This window comes from Pterocles gutturalis, unplaced genomic scaffold (genome assembly GCF_000699245.1).
Source record: "Pterocles gutturalis isolate BGI_N339 unplaced genomic scaffold, ASM69924v1 scaffold5339, whole genome shotgun sequence".
NCBI classification, from domain to species: domain Eukaryota; kingdom Metazoa; phylum Chordata; class Aves; order Pterocliformes; family Pteroclidae; genus Pterocles; species Pterocles gutturalis.
The window spans coordinates 3272-16549 of NW_010135493.1; the positions used below are offsets into that span (position 1 = coordinate 3272).

The following is a 13278-nucleotide window of genomic DNA, read 5'->3' on the forward strand; positions in this document are numbered from 1 at the left end:
CACCCACACGCAGGCACGCACGCACGCACACACACCAAGTGACCGCAAAGAAGCACCTGTATCTGTCGCGTATTTTCTTGCTGCCCTCTGCCCACGGGAACTAGCTGGTTTAGAATCACTGCAGAAACAGCTGCTTGACTAGACAGATGGTCCCACTTCAGGATCGAAAATGTTACTGGCTACTTGTTTTGTCCTTTTTTCAGAAAGCACTAGTTTAATCTTGAGCTTGGATTAGCTGTTCAAGTATAAAATTATCCCTCTTAAGCAGGAGCACATGATAAAATCTCAGTAACTAGAGGAGAGATAATCACGTATAAACAAAAGTAACAGAAAACATCTGTCAGCATGGACGCTGCCAGCATGAAGAGCTACCCTACGTGTGTATATGCAGATAGATACTCTTCCATGTCACAACTGGAAGAAACAGACAATGGCTTTGGATTATTCAGAAATGACTAAGCAGATGAATATTTCTTTGGTAAGTAATGAAGTTTCCCTCCTCAACTGCCCATAAATCAGGTTTTCAAGCTTTTCTGCAATCCTATATCCTGACGCTAAGCAAAATTTCCATCTGCTCTTCAATAAATACATTTAGATAAAAACTTTTCCATCAAAGCTAAGGCTGCATGGTTGGGGAGCCAAGTGAACAGTCCCATGATCTCAAACTCCTTCAAACAAAAATAAGTCAGCTTTTTGTAGCTGATGATGCCAACTTAGAAGGCAGGTGAAATGTTTACTTAAGCAATCCAGGAGTGGTATTCAGCCTGATAGCTCTGAAAGCCTTCAGTTTGATGCAGATTTGGTCATCCTTATTTCAGGAGATGACAAAGGAGTTATTTTTCCACAAGAGAAAGCTGTAGAACTTGCTGAAGCTCTGCATCTTCCTCTTCACGACGTTGCCTCTCCCGTTCCTCCTGCTCTCGGACAGACAACTCCATGGCAAGCTGCAAGTCTTTTTCAAAACTGGAAGGTTCACTAGGGATGCTGCAGTATGAGTTACCCGAGCTCGTTAGATAGCTCTCCTGCAGTGCCCTGAAGGAGAAAAAGAACTTCGAGAGACCAAGCCTATTTCACATTTCCTGCAATGATCCTTCCTATCAACTGTTTTCTCACTGCAAACCCGAAAATCTCTCCCCAGAGGGCAGAAAGCAGTTTTCAGGGGAAGAGAGCAGTTGCTCTAACATCTGTAAAATTCCCAACATAAAATCTGTTCTTTGAAGGTTCCTCAGAGTCTTTCATACATACTGGCAGTTACATTTTCAATGGGCTTCTAAAAGCATTCTCACCTGGTTTAAAAGTAACGTGATTTTCCATGTACCAAAGGACCGAGGGGATGCAGTTCTTTGCTTTGCACTCAACTGCAGAAGACCCCACAGATACCAGAGCATATTCTCAAGGGTCCATTAAATACACGTTGCTTAGTTTTTAAGGATTACATAATGATTTTGAAAGGAAAAGAGAGCTACCCTGAAGTGTGCAGCATCTAATAAACAAACATTCAACCCAGAGGGACCAAATTCAGTTTTAAGAGCAGAACAGAAGGGCTGTGTTTATTTGTTGGGTAAAGAATCTGTTATGTGCACAGACCAGTCCCACACCTGAGCTGAAGAGCTATACTATACAAGCCAGGGAAGCCCAGTTTAGAGTCCTTGCTTCTTGGAAAAGTAAAAGTTAGAAGCAGCACAAGAAAAGAGACCTTGAGTTCTGAGCATCTGCTACCTACATACACCAAAAAAAAAAAAAAAAATTGCTTCACGCTACAGTTGGAAATATTTTTGCTCTGTCACTGCATAGCTTGATGTGAAAAAAATTCATTACCTCTGATACTGTATATTGAAGTCCTGTGAATATGCAACTGCTCCATTGGAACGCACCCCCACGTCCTAGAAATGGGGAAAGACAGACAATTCCACGACAGTTAACAGATATGCAGCGCAAGCCACTGAAAGGCAACTCTTAAATCACTTTCTTCTCTGAAATACATGACTATATTTTTCTCTTCTGAGGTTCTTAGAAAAACAGGTCCTACACTGGTTTAATTCAGAGATGCAGCTCTCACTGCACAGTCCTTGTCAAAACCGTCAGCTCTGTGCTGATTACAGCACACTTACTTTATTTCCACCGGATTCCAGCAAACTCTGCTGAATAGCAAACTGCATGATCTCGTTATCTTCATCCTGCACGAGGATGTTCCTGCCGTCATCTTGGACGTGGTAAGATTTGGGGATCTCAAACACTGACTGGTCAACCTCGAAATTAGCACCTACAGAAACCAAATACAGTTACAGACATGGCACGGTGTATTTTTACAAGTTGTGACTTAAAAAATTCTGATGAATGTTTATGCATGACTAAGTTAACTCCAAAAATTCAGATAAACCATCTGGCTAAATATACCAACAGCCTTTGAAAGACTTCTGTGGCAAACAGGCAGAGCAGTGAGACAGAATGCAGAGTCTTTCTGTATAACTTACCAGCATCCTAAAAATAAAACCAGTGTGCAGCAAAGCGCTAAGGTGGCTGAACTCTGATAAAACCAGACGGGGGAAAAAAAATTATTGCAAAAGATAGATATCGCGGTGGCTCTTCTGAGGTTATTTCTAATGACTGGGTCTGCAACAGCTCGGAGGACAGAGTATCACTGGATATATGCAGTCACGAGCATCCCAGTCAAGCATAATCTGCTATTTTCCGAAACAGCATGCAGACTGTGCTGTCACTTACAGCAGTTCTGTATTCTACTTCCCACAGCAATCGTTTGCAGAAGAATTTAGATGTCAAAATACTTGGGAAAGCTCGCTAGAGCGCAGTTTAGTCAGTTTGTCAGGCATGGAAGGGGCAGAATGGGTCAGTAAGAGCAATATCATGCGCTCCAGATGAGCTGTAAAGCATTACAGCTTCCTCTCACCTGTGAATGTTTCATGCTCTGCAGTTAACCCATCTCCATCTTCTGTGCATTCCACTGACAGACATGTAAAAAGATGTGATCACTGCCTCTTTCCACTCCTTACCTGAATCACCCTGGGCACTTCCAGCCATTTGTGAAGATGTTTTGTCAGCCGTCCTGCAGCCATTGACATTTTCAAACGTAATTCGGGCATTCAGCACATGAAACAGGGGAATTTCTGTAAGAAAGAGCACAAGATTTCTGACAAAAAGAAAACTCTCATTCACTTCCACACCTACAGCCATAGCAAACCCCCACATTTATTGAATATATTCCACAAGCAGCAACCCGTAATGACAACCTATATAGTAACCCACTTCACCAAGAAGTTGCTCTTCGTCATTTTCACTCACTCTCTAAATCTCTTACTCTATAATAAGAGGAAAGGGCTAGCAACAGCTCCTTCTTACTGAAATGATACTGTCTTCAAAATTATACTTCTGTACCGGTCATTCTGGATTTGGATCCAACAACCCCAGATATACAAGACAATGTACGTCTGGGTTCTCAGTTCCAGATATCAGTGAGATGACTAGTAAAAAACTAACATGGTTGTTGTAAATACATGCTGCAAAACCAACAGAAAGACTGGAAATTAAGAAGATGCCAAAATAAAAATTGCTACATATTACCAATTTTAACAGGAAATCCTGGTGGAAATTCCAGAGTGATGAAATCCCGAAGTCTGGCAAAATGAGCACTGGTTCTAGCCATCAGATCGATGATTGGAGTGACTTGTTCCACGAGGGACAAGGGAAACTCTTCACTCATCCACAAGGTTGCTTTAAATCTTAAAGAGAAAGTTGCATAAAACCATCCTAAGTTTACAGTTTAGGCACTAGTCCAGATGTTTTCTTTGACTTAGCTGAAGAAGAATTTGACTACAGCAGAATACTTTAAGATTAATACTTCTTTTGATTAATTTTGAAAGCTGGGGGTAAAACCACACTGGATATTTGTAACAATGGTTTCCAGAGACTAGATGACGGGGAAAAAAACCAAACCAGAAATAGTTAAAATTTTATTTCTCACTTCTGCGTTCGAATGGTGACTTCTTTCGGTCTTCCTATGTCTCTACCTTTCAAATCAAATTCTGGGTCGAAGTATTCCTCCAGAGTAATAGCAGTAGGATTGTTACTTGCAGCATACTCTGTTGTCTTGGTCGTACTCTATATGGAAAGAGAGAAAAAAAGACCTCCAAAAGTATGGAACAGACAGTGGCTGCCAGAGGATACTTCTAAGTTGCCTCCTGTGAAGTAACTCATTCTCTATTTTAGACACCAGTGACACATCACCATAAACACAAGCACACACACCTAGACTGCTTTTGACTGAGATTAAAAATCTCCAAGCATCTTAGAGAGAGGAAAAACCGGGTCAATACTTTAAAGCTAGAAACCAACCAGAAACGCACACACAAGCTACAGCATTTCTAGGCTCCAAATCCTTTATTAAAGGCAAAACTTTGATGGGCTATTTGAAACAAAGATCTCTAGATCTGTGGAAGATCTGCAGTGCCATCCTGATACAGAGCCAGCAGTTGGGAGCTCTGTTACCTACTGTACTTAGGTACATACAAGGGAGTTTCTAAAGCCATATCGAAATCGTTATCAACACATTTCAGAACAGCGAGGATATGTGGTTTTCCTCCAAGTCTATATCTTTTCCATAAGAGTGTTCAGAAGGAGGTACCTGCTCTTCATACAGAACATTGGAGGGCTTAGAACAAACAAAACCGCCTCAGGGAAAATGTAAACCTCCTAATCAAAATTGCTGCCAAACTAAGGAAACAAGAGGTGACTCCACACACCTAGAATTCCTGTGGGCACGGATCTCTGCGCTGCAGTGACCTGTTTTGATGTCAAAGACACTCACCTGAGCACCATACTCGTGCTCCACTGTACCCAGAAATGATTCCAGGGGGTTCCTGTCAGCTTCAGATAACAGGAGGGGAAAAAACCAAAAAATCTGTTACTATTAATGACAAGTAAAACTTACATACACACCAGGCTAATAAGCAAGGCTTCTAACCCAAAGGGAAGTAAGCTGCTCACACCTCCTGTAAGCTTTACCAGGCAAGCCCAGGACCTAAGGGTGCCAGTACAGAATGGGTACAGCACACAGAACAGAGGCAAAGGTTTCCAGTTGTTTCTATCATTAGCAGAGAGCCTCATTGTTCACAGTGCCTCTCCTCCCCGGCCCCAAGGTAGGCCAGTGAAGGGCAGTGTTTCCGTACAAACTTACTGGCTGGTCACCCTTTACTCTAGTTTAAATACCATCAGAAATTAGTGAACCAAAGCAAAACAAGAAGCCCAAGCAAACAAAGCCTACAGGAATCTTGTTATCATGGCCTAAGCGCAGTAAAGGCATGAAGACATTCCAGAGCAGGAAAAAGCATGGAAAAGTGCAGCCTTTTAAAACTTCCACTAAGCCTTCAACAGTTCTGAAGGGCTCTTCTTTCCTCTAAATAGAGCCAGGATAAACACTGGTTCATTTGCAGGTTAGGAGTCAGGTAATGAGCTACCTCAGCCACACAACACGTGGAAGTAAAGCAGGGCAAAGTCAGCAAGAAAAGTATTTCCCTTGTCTATCTGCCCAGTTCTTCTGCAGTCACACAGAGAAGGTATCCGAGAGCCAAAAGGTTCTACTTATTTCCAGTTATCCCACAGGAAAACTACCTTTATATCTTTTCTTCTCCTCTTCTGTTAAATGTTCTGTTCGGATTTTTGTGACCACATTCACATTGTTTGCAATGTATACCTTAAAAAAAAAAAAAAGTAGAAGGACAAAAATGAAAAAGCATCACAGGTTAAAAAAGTAAAACCATGTATACAAATCTAAAGACAGAATAAAGCAGCATGGATCTGCACCTCATTGATAAAGATCTTAATCTTTAACCTACTGGTGATCAACAGGAAATGCTGCACTCTGATTTTTCTGTTTGCTTTGGTATAAAGGAAACGACATATTCCTGACAGACCTAGGCTAAGGCTGAAACTACATGCCACCTGCTGGGCAAGTTGAAAAAGTAAGACACCCTGCAAATGATACACCACAGCATCTCCAGCCAGCATGAACCTCGCCAGCCTCCTGTGCCAAAAGAATGGCAAAGGAGTTTGGTCACTGACCTTGACAGCAACAGAGGTCGGCCTTCCAGCCAAGTTCCTGGAAAGCATATTTACACACTTTTAAATAGATTCTGCAACTAACTAAACCAACCTCAAAACTAGATGGGCATTAATGGGGAAGGAAAGTCAGATAATGCTATTTCTAAACAGAGGTCACTCGTAAGACCTTCCAAATGAAATTTAGTGATAGCTTAATTCTTCAGGAACACTAACGAACCCCATGTCCAACTTAACAGTCCTGCAGTCTTAGCAGAAAATCCTTCCTATAACTGCAGAAAGCGACTCAGCATTTATTTTCTATTAAATGAAATTACAAAATGCAGTTTATTGCACAACTTCTAAAACCTGGAGTAAACACAGACATATGAGTCAGGGAAGTTAAAGCTTGTGATTCTTAAATTCCTAACACAGTAAGGCTGTAAAGCCATCTTCAAAAATATTTCACTAAAGTGAAACGGAGGACAAAGCCAGTGTCACATGGAACAAATCTAAGCAGCTGTATGACTCATGAGCACGGTCAGGGTCTTTAATCTACCAGCAGTCTGGTATTACCTGAATTCATGATGCAACTCACGGCAGCAGGAGGCTGTTATTTCCTCACAACACTGTCACTAGAGAGTGCTCGAGGCACTTCACCAACGGGTTCCTTGTCTTTCAACAGTGAAAGAATTACAATGTTCAAGTTCAGTTCCAGTTTCTGGACGGGAGGGAGTTCTAGCAGTTATGCTGAATCTTCTGTCCCTCTTCTCCTGAAACGCTTTGATCCTCCCTCTCCCCTAACACCCTGGTGATGTTCCTGCATTCGGGCACATTCCCTCCCGCAAGCCTGGCGGTCCCTCACTCCTGCCCAGTTCTGCTGGCAACACAATAAAGCTCATGATGGGAAGCTTAGAACTCAAAATACCCAGGAAATAAAGGCAAAACACAATCACACTGCAGTGAGCTGTAAGACCTCTTTACACAGAATGGGCTTTACCTTGGCTTCATACCCATTCACGCCTTCCGCTCTTTCTGTCCTCCACACCCAGAATCCAGACGTGGTTCTGAAAGAAGTGAACACCACAAGCGTCTATACAGCTGCATTTCCACACAATCCCCACCCCATTTTTCTAAAATAGGTTTTAAACATTTGACAGGTTGATTTTCACCCCAGACAACAGCACAGGTCAATCTGTCCTCACGCACGCATCACAAGAGCGCTCAGGAAGTCACGCTGTTGCTGTTCTTATCCAGCCCGTGGCCAGAGATTTTAGATCGAGATGTGGATACCCGAGTCACAGAGGAGGATGACAGCCTGCAAACTTACTGAATTATTTTGACAGCAGCTCTTAACACACGATTTAATTTCAAAAGTAACCTGCCATTGCAATTTGGGGAACTGGATGGCAGTACTTCTAAGAAATCTTCATTTCTGCATATGTAGATGCTGCAGCCACTAAGGCTTTGTGAACATCACAGGGTCTGATTCTGAGTAGCTTTAAAAGGGTACAAAATATTCATGAGAAAGATGCTGGAATTATACATCTCACTTTGAAAACACTTGTTTACAGCATATCTTGGGGTGTTTTACTGCATCACAGAGCACTCCAGGAGCTTCATAACAAGGACTGTCTGCACTCAGCTGACAGACACCTGGATAAACACCTTGTAAACAAGGAGGACAAATACGTGTCTGTGGAAAGACACAGTGTACACGTATTTTTATTTGAAGTACTAATGCAAGATTTTCTTTACTCTAGCTACCAGCTGTTCTTTCCTATCAGTTTCAGCACTATAGGTACGGATTTGGGTGAAACACAAACTTGTAATGAGCCATTAACATCGAGCTCACGATAAACTGGAACCTTTCTGCAAATCAATTCTTTCAACTGGAAGCTTTTTGCCAAGCAACAGTGGCAAGCTGACCAAGACACATGTCTTTACCTAATGGTATGTAAAGTTTAAAGTAATTTCAGATCCAGCCTTAGAAGTTTTTCTTACCAGAACTTTTGAGAGCTTCTCTTTAAAGCTTTATTGCAAGCATGACCATCCACAATCGTGAAGCGTTTATTTGTTAGGAGAAACTCTGTATCTTACCTTTCAAAAGCGATATTTTTTGTATCAAGGCATGTATTAATGATTGGAGATGTAAGGCGTCTTTCCACGTCTTTTCTTTTTGGTGTCATAGATCCCAATGTCAGACGTTTCATGTGTTGGGAAATCTCAAAACGCTCCGTTGTAACGAACTTATCATCGTGATTGATCTCAATTAGTTCTGCCCAACCTCCAGTATCTGTTGGAAACGGTACATCTCAATCTAAAAAACTTAGCAACAGTATTCCAAAACGAAAAACTGAGAATATATTGTGTATCAAATCAGGGTGGACCCTAATTCACTGTATTTTACACTCAGCTGAGATCAAAGTTGGAGCTGTATCTAAAATTATTTTTTATTTGAGGGGCAGGAGAACAGAAAGGGGAAAAGTAAGCAAGAGATTGAAAGAAAATTTTAGCCCTATTATCAAATTTTGACCTCATATTTACTCAGAGCAAAGAAATCAGGCCATGATGTTAACCCACAAAACAGTATCTCTCTGAGACACTCACAGAACACTTATATAAAACTTTCTACAAATTCAGTACTTGGCCTCAACAGGTCTTTTTGAACAAAATCGGGGTTTCTCATTGTGGCTGACATAGTATTTGGTGATCAATGGTGCAGACATGCTGAAGTATTTACCTTCTCCCTTGAAAATTAAACTACGCCTTCCTCTCTCCCAGCTCATATTTTCAAAGCCCAGTAAAGTGATATCAACACGCAGCTTGGCACCGCTCTTACGTCAGACATCACTTGGACAAACTCTAGAAACCAGTGGGACTATAAGAGAAAACGAGAAAAATTTAAATATTCAGGAGAGTAAGTGCACAGGAAGCCTGAACTCAAGCAGAAGTTATATCCCTGCTACAGGATTGCTCAGTATTGATCATTATTCCAGAGGAGGTGCGATATTGATCCTCTTTAGCTTTAAGAACAATCAGCTTAGGGACAAAACCTACCAGCTTTAATTTAAAGATGAACATGAGAAAGAAGATGACATTAGTTCAGACTAAAAGATGTGAAATGGCACAAACCCCACCGCCTAGCAGTCTAATAGTTAGCTGTTTGCAAAACTGAAGTCAACTGTAAGGCCTAGCGTTCGTTCCCTTAAAAGAAAAGCAGGTACTTCCCAAGTAGTCTGTGCATCTATATATGAGACATGTATCACTGTCTTAGTCACCAATAGCTAGAGATGGGTCAACAAAACCCCAAGAAAAGTCTCCAGCAATTATAACAATGGCTAAAGTCTGCATTAAAAACAAAAAAACCAAACAACAATACAACAAACAAACAGCAAACAAAGAATAATTGCGCAACCAAAATATAAGAGGTTATTCTGAGTGGTGAAGAGAATATCTGGGGAGCAGGTATTTCTCTGCATATCTTCTGTGACACTCGTACATACACAAGCCCCTTTGCCTGCAGCTTAGAGCAGGTAACAGTGACCAGGATCCTTACCCCAGCTAGTGAACTCCCATTTCATTTCCACATAAAAGTCAGGAGTCTGGAAAAGAAAAACATTTTATGAATACTTCACAAAATAGTTTTAATCTAACATTCAGTACAGCACTTCCTGGGAAGGTTTTAGACAGAATCAAAGAATCGTTTAGGTTGGAACAGACCTTTAACTCATCGAGCCCAACCATTAACCCAGCACTGCCAAGCCCACCACTCAACCATGTCCCCAGTGCCACGTGTACACGTGTTTTAAACACCTCCTGCCCGACTGGGGGTCGTCTGATAACAGACTGAGGGTGCACTCGATCCCCTCATCCAGATCACTGATAAAGACATTAGACAAAGGAAAACAAAACAACAACAAAAAAAAACCCAAATCAGAATGAGACATGATAAAAGAACATTAAAAAAATGAAATTGGAACGAGCAAGCATAAAAGACACTGGTCTACCACTGCTACTTTCTGATGAGGTGTTCTTCTCTATTTTACTATAAGAGCAGTAACACCTTCAAGATTCAGCCTCCAACGCTGGAGTTCATGACTGAGGATTTCACAGTCAAGTTAAGGAACAAGTCTCCATCTCCCACATGCAAGTTGAAAGGAAGAACACAATTGCCCATCTGATTTCAGTTAACTGAACTGAACTACTTCAATGAGAATTACAGTCTGGACTAAGAGGTTTGAACTAAATAATTACCTCATTAATCTTTTGGAGTAATTCAGGAACTCCTCCAAGTGTCATGGAGGTCTGCTGGTAGTCCCGATGCTGCAGAATCATTTGCACCATCTCTGGATCTCCTGTGCTGACAGCCTCGTGTAAAACTGGAAGAAATCCAGACACCAGCTAGTTTCAGTTTGCTTTCGGAGCAAAACACCCAAGGTAAAAGCAGCCAAGATACAACATCTGCAACTGAAAAGCATTAACACACGACTTCTGTTTTCCGAGTTATCTTTACCTGTCCATCCCTGTGCATTCTCTTTAGTTACATCTGCCTTGTGTTGAAGGAGGACTTTGGCAGATTCTATATAACCCAAGGAAACAGCAAGGTGCAACAAGGTCCGGCCTCGTGGGTCACGTTGATCGACATCCTGTTGAGTATCGGAGAAAAAATAAAGCTGAAGCTGTCCTATCAAATGTAACTCATCAGAGCACACTGAGAAGAGTTCATATAAACAAAGCCTGCCAGCAGTAATCCAGGAGCCAATATTCCCTGGGCATTCCCACGTTATCAGTCTGTGGTGCACAGTCGACTCGGTTTTCAAACTGTACCACCCTCCTGCACCCCGTGCAGTGCCGTCTTACTTCCCCACTGAAATAAAAAGAGAAGCAGAACAGGGCCTATAAACCGAGAGAGTAAGAACTGGTATTGCTGTAAGGCAGGGCTGAGTTCTTGGTGATGCTTCTCATTTCTTTTTCTGTAATCATTTCCCCTTCTGTCTCCCCTCAGAAGGGGTCTCTGTCAGGAGGAGACGGGAGCTCTAGCCTGTGTGCATTGCCCCATGGACAGTCTGCAGCCCGAGAGAGCAACAGAGGGTTCAACATTATAGAACAGGGCAGGGGAGGGGGAGGAAAAAAAAAAGTAACAGGGCATACAACACCAATTTTGTATCGCACTTTTTGAAACTATAGAAGCAAATGGTATTTTACAAAGCATCCATTTGACTGACACACACAGCACAATGAAGAGTGAGTGCATTCTGAACAAGTCACTAAAAAAAAAAAAAAAAGAAAAAAGACTACACAGGCATAAATATCCAAAACATGCAAGCACAACATACTCATACCTTACATATTTTTCACTATTAGCTTAGAGATTTGAAACAGAAGAGCATCTATAACTAAAGGAAAAGGGGAAAGTCAATAGCAGAATAAGAAAGGAAGGTTATTATGCAAGTTAACATGGTTATCTGACAGCATTAAGTTGGAAAGATCACAAACAGAGGAGGGAAAGCTTCATTTTAAAGCATTCTCTTTCCACTGCTGTGGTGGAATACTCATTGATGTGCTTCCCCACTTCCTACAGCTCCAATGCCTATGGCACTGGCGGGTGAGGGACTCCAAGGCGTCCCTCGCAGCGGGGGAACCACACGCTGTACCTGTCACTTGCCATACCACGGGCAGCTGGCCAGGGTCTCAGATTCCCTCACGCACCCCTCCAACAGCAAGAAGCTTACCCCAAGGAAGCAGGAGGAAACGTATCTTTGGAATACTTTAAAAAAATAAGTTATTTAAAAGCAGATAAAGGAAGTAAGAGACAGACACGTTCCATCTTAACACGTTGCTTATTTCCTCGCAGTATGAAGCGTCTGAGGTAGGAAGCAGCACTTCACAAGTGGGAGCTGCAGTCCCAGACTAAGAAGCAGAACAATCCTCATTTAATTACAAAATTTCACAGATGAGAACTCTATTGAAATAGAAACAAATACACAGAAGCAACGTGCCAGTAAGGTTAGAGGTTTTGTTAAGGTGTAAGATTACATGAATTAGATAAAAAGTGACTGCATTCCAAAGATTCTCCTAAAAATAGGACAGGAGCATGCTCTAAGCAAGCATTAGTACACTGTGGTGTATCGTTAGAATTGCAGATGGTAGCCGCTAGCCAGGAGGCGGCACAGCTGATCTCTGGCTCATATACTTGTGGTGTCAGGTAGAATGTAATTAATACCCTCTGCTTCTGCAAACTGTACACGCTAGCAAGTGTCGGAGCTGTCACACAGCATCTCAGCAAGAAGGATGTCTGCTGCTCCAGCTCTGCTGCAGCTTTTCAGACCATTTCCTTACGTCATCACCATTTCTCGCTTAGCTGTCCCAGAGAGGGAACAGCTTTGTATTTTTCTACTCTACAGCATGAAACAATGATCCATTTATCAGAGATGCTGAAAACGTTCCAGCCAGTATAAAAATGCTGCCCTCACAGTCTTGGACAGCAACAAAGCTGTAAGAACTGCTGGTCCTCAGCAACTAGAGGCTGGTTTAATCTTCAGCTGCAGCAGCCACCTGTGCTGCATGTTGACTTCCCTTTAAGGTAAGCAGTATTTATTGCTTTTCTGGCACAGAAAAAAAAAAAAAAATCAATGTCCATCATATCTGCTCTTCCTGATCTGTTTCAATGACTCCTAACACTTTCTAAAGAGCTATTCTGTAACCTGTGTACAAATGCTCTGAGCACAGCTTTACAGGTGAGAAGTCAATGTTTATATCTCACATAACAAAAAGTATATTCCTGCGCCTCCTTACATCACTACCACAACCACAAATAAATAGGTAAAGAGCAGGAAGCACAGCAACCCCACAAGCCCAACAAACAGACCTGGCAGTACCATCGCAGTTACTTCTCCCTAGAAGGGCAGTAAGCGAGGGGCACCAAGCCCTGGACCACAGCACAAGCTCTGTTGGGGCCAAAAACCCCCTCTGTCCTGCCTCCCTGGTCCTGCACCCCCCCGCCCAGCCGCCTGTAGTCATTATTCCAGACCAGGACGTGCAGGGGAAACGCGCTGCTGGCCCTGCCAGGGGAACTCATCATGCCACACACCTGCGGGAGCGGGGGAAGCAGGGTGCCTACCCTCACTGTTCCCCCCTCGCTTTATTTAGCACACCCCCAATTACTCAACCCCTGAACCCTTTAAACTTCTCTCTCCTGGCATGCACCTGTCCCAGGCAGTGGGG

General features: G+C 42.4%; 1 protein-coding gene across 1 annotated transcript; it reads right to left on the minus strand.

The window, feature by feature from the left end:
* Positions 1–685: 685 nt before the first annotated feature.
* Positions 686–13135, minus strand: ANKRD13A (ankyrin repeat domain 13A). Its single transcript, XM_010081894.1, is given in 15 exon segments — positions 686–1032; positions 1819–1883; positions 2112–2263; positions 3012–3125; positions 3580–3737; positions 3980–4116; positions 4823–4881; positions 5626–5707; positions 7052–7118; positions 8152–8347; positions 8795–8932; positions 9611–9656; positions 10309–10433; positions 10568–10700; positions 13019–13135. Coding segments are annotated over 15 exon segments (1788 nt in total). The 3' UTR covers positions 686–833.
* Between the last annotated feature and the right edge of the window lie 143 nt (positions 13136–13278).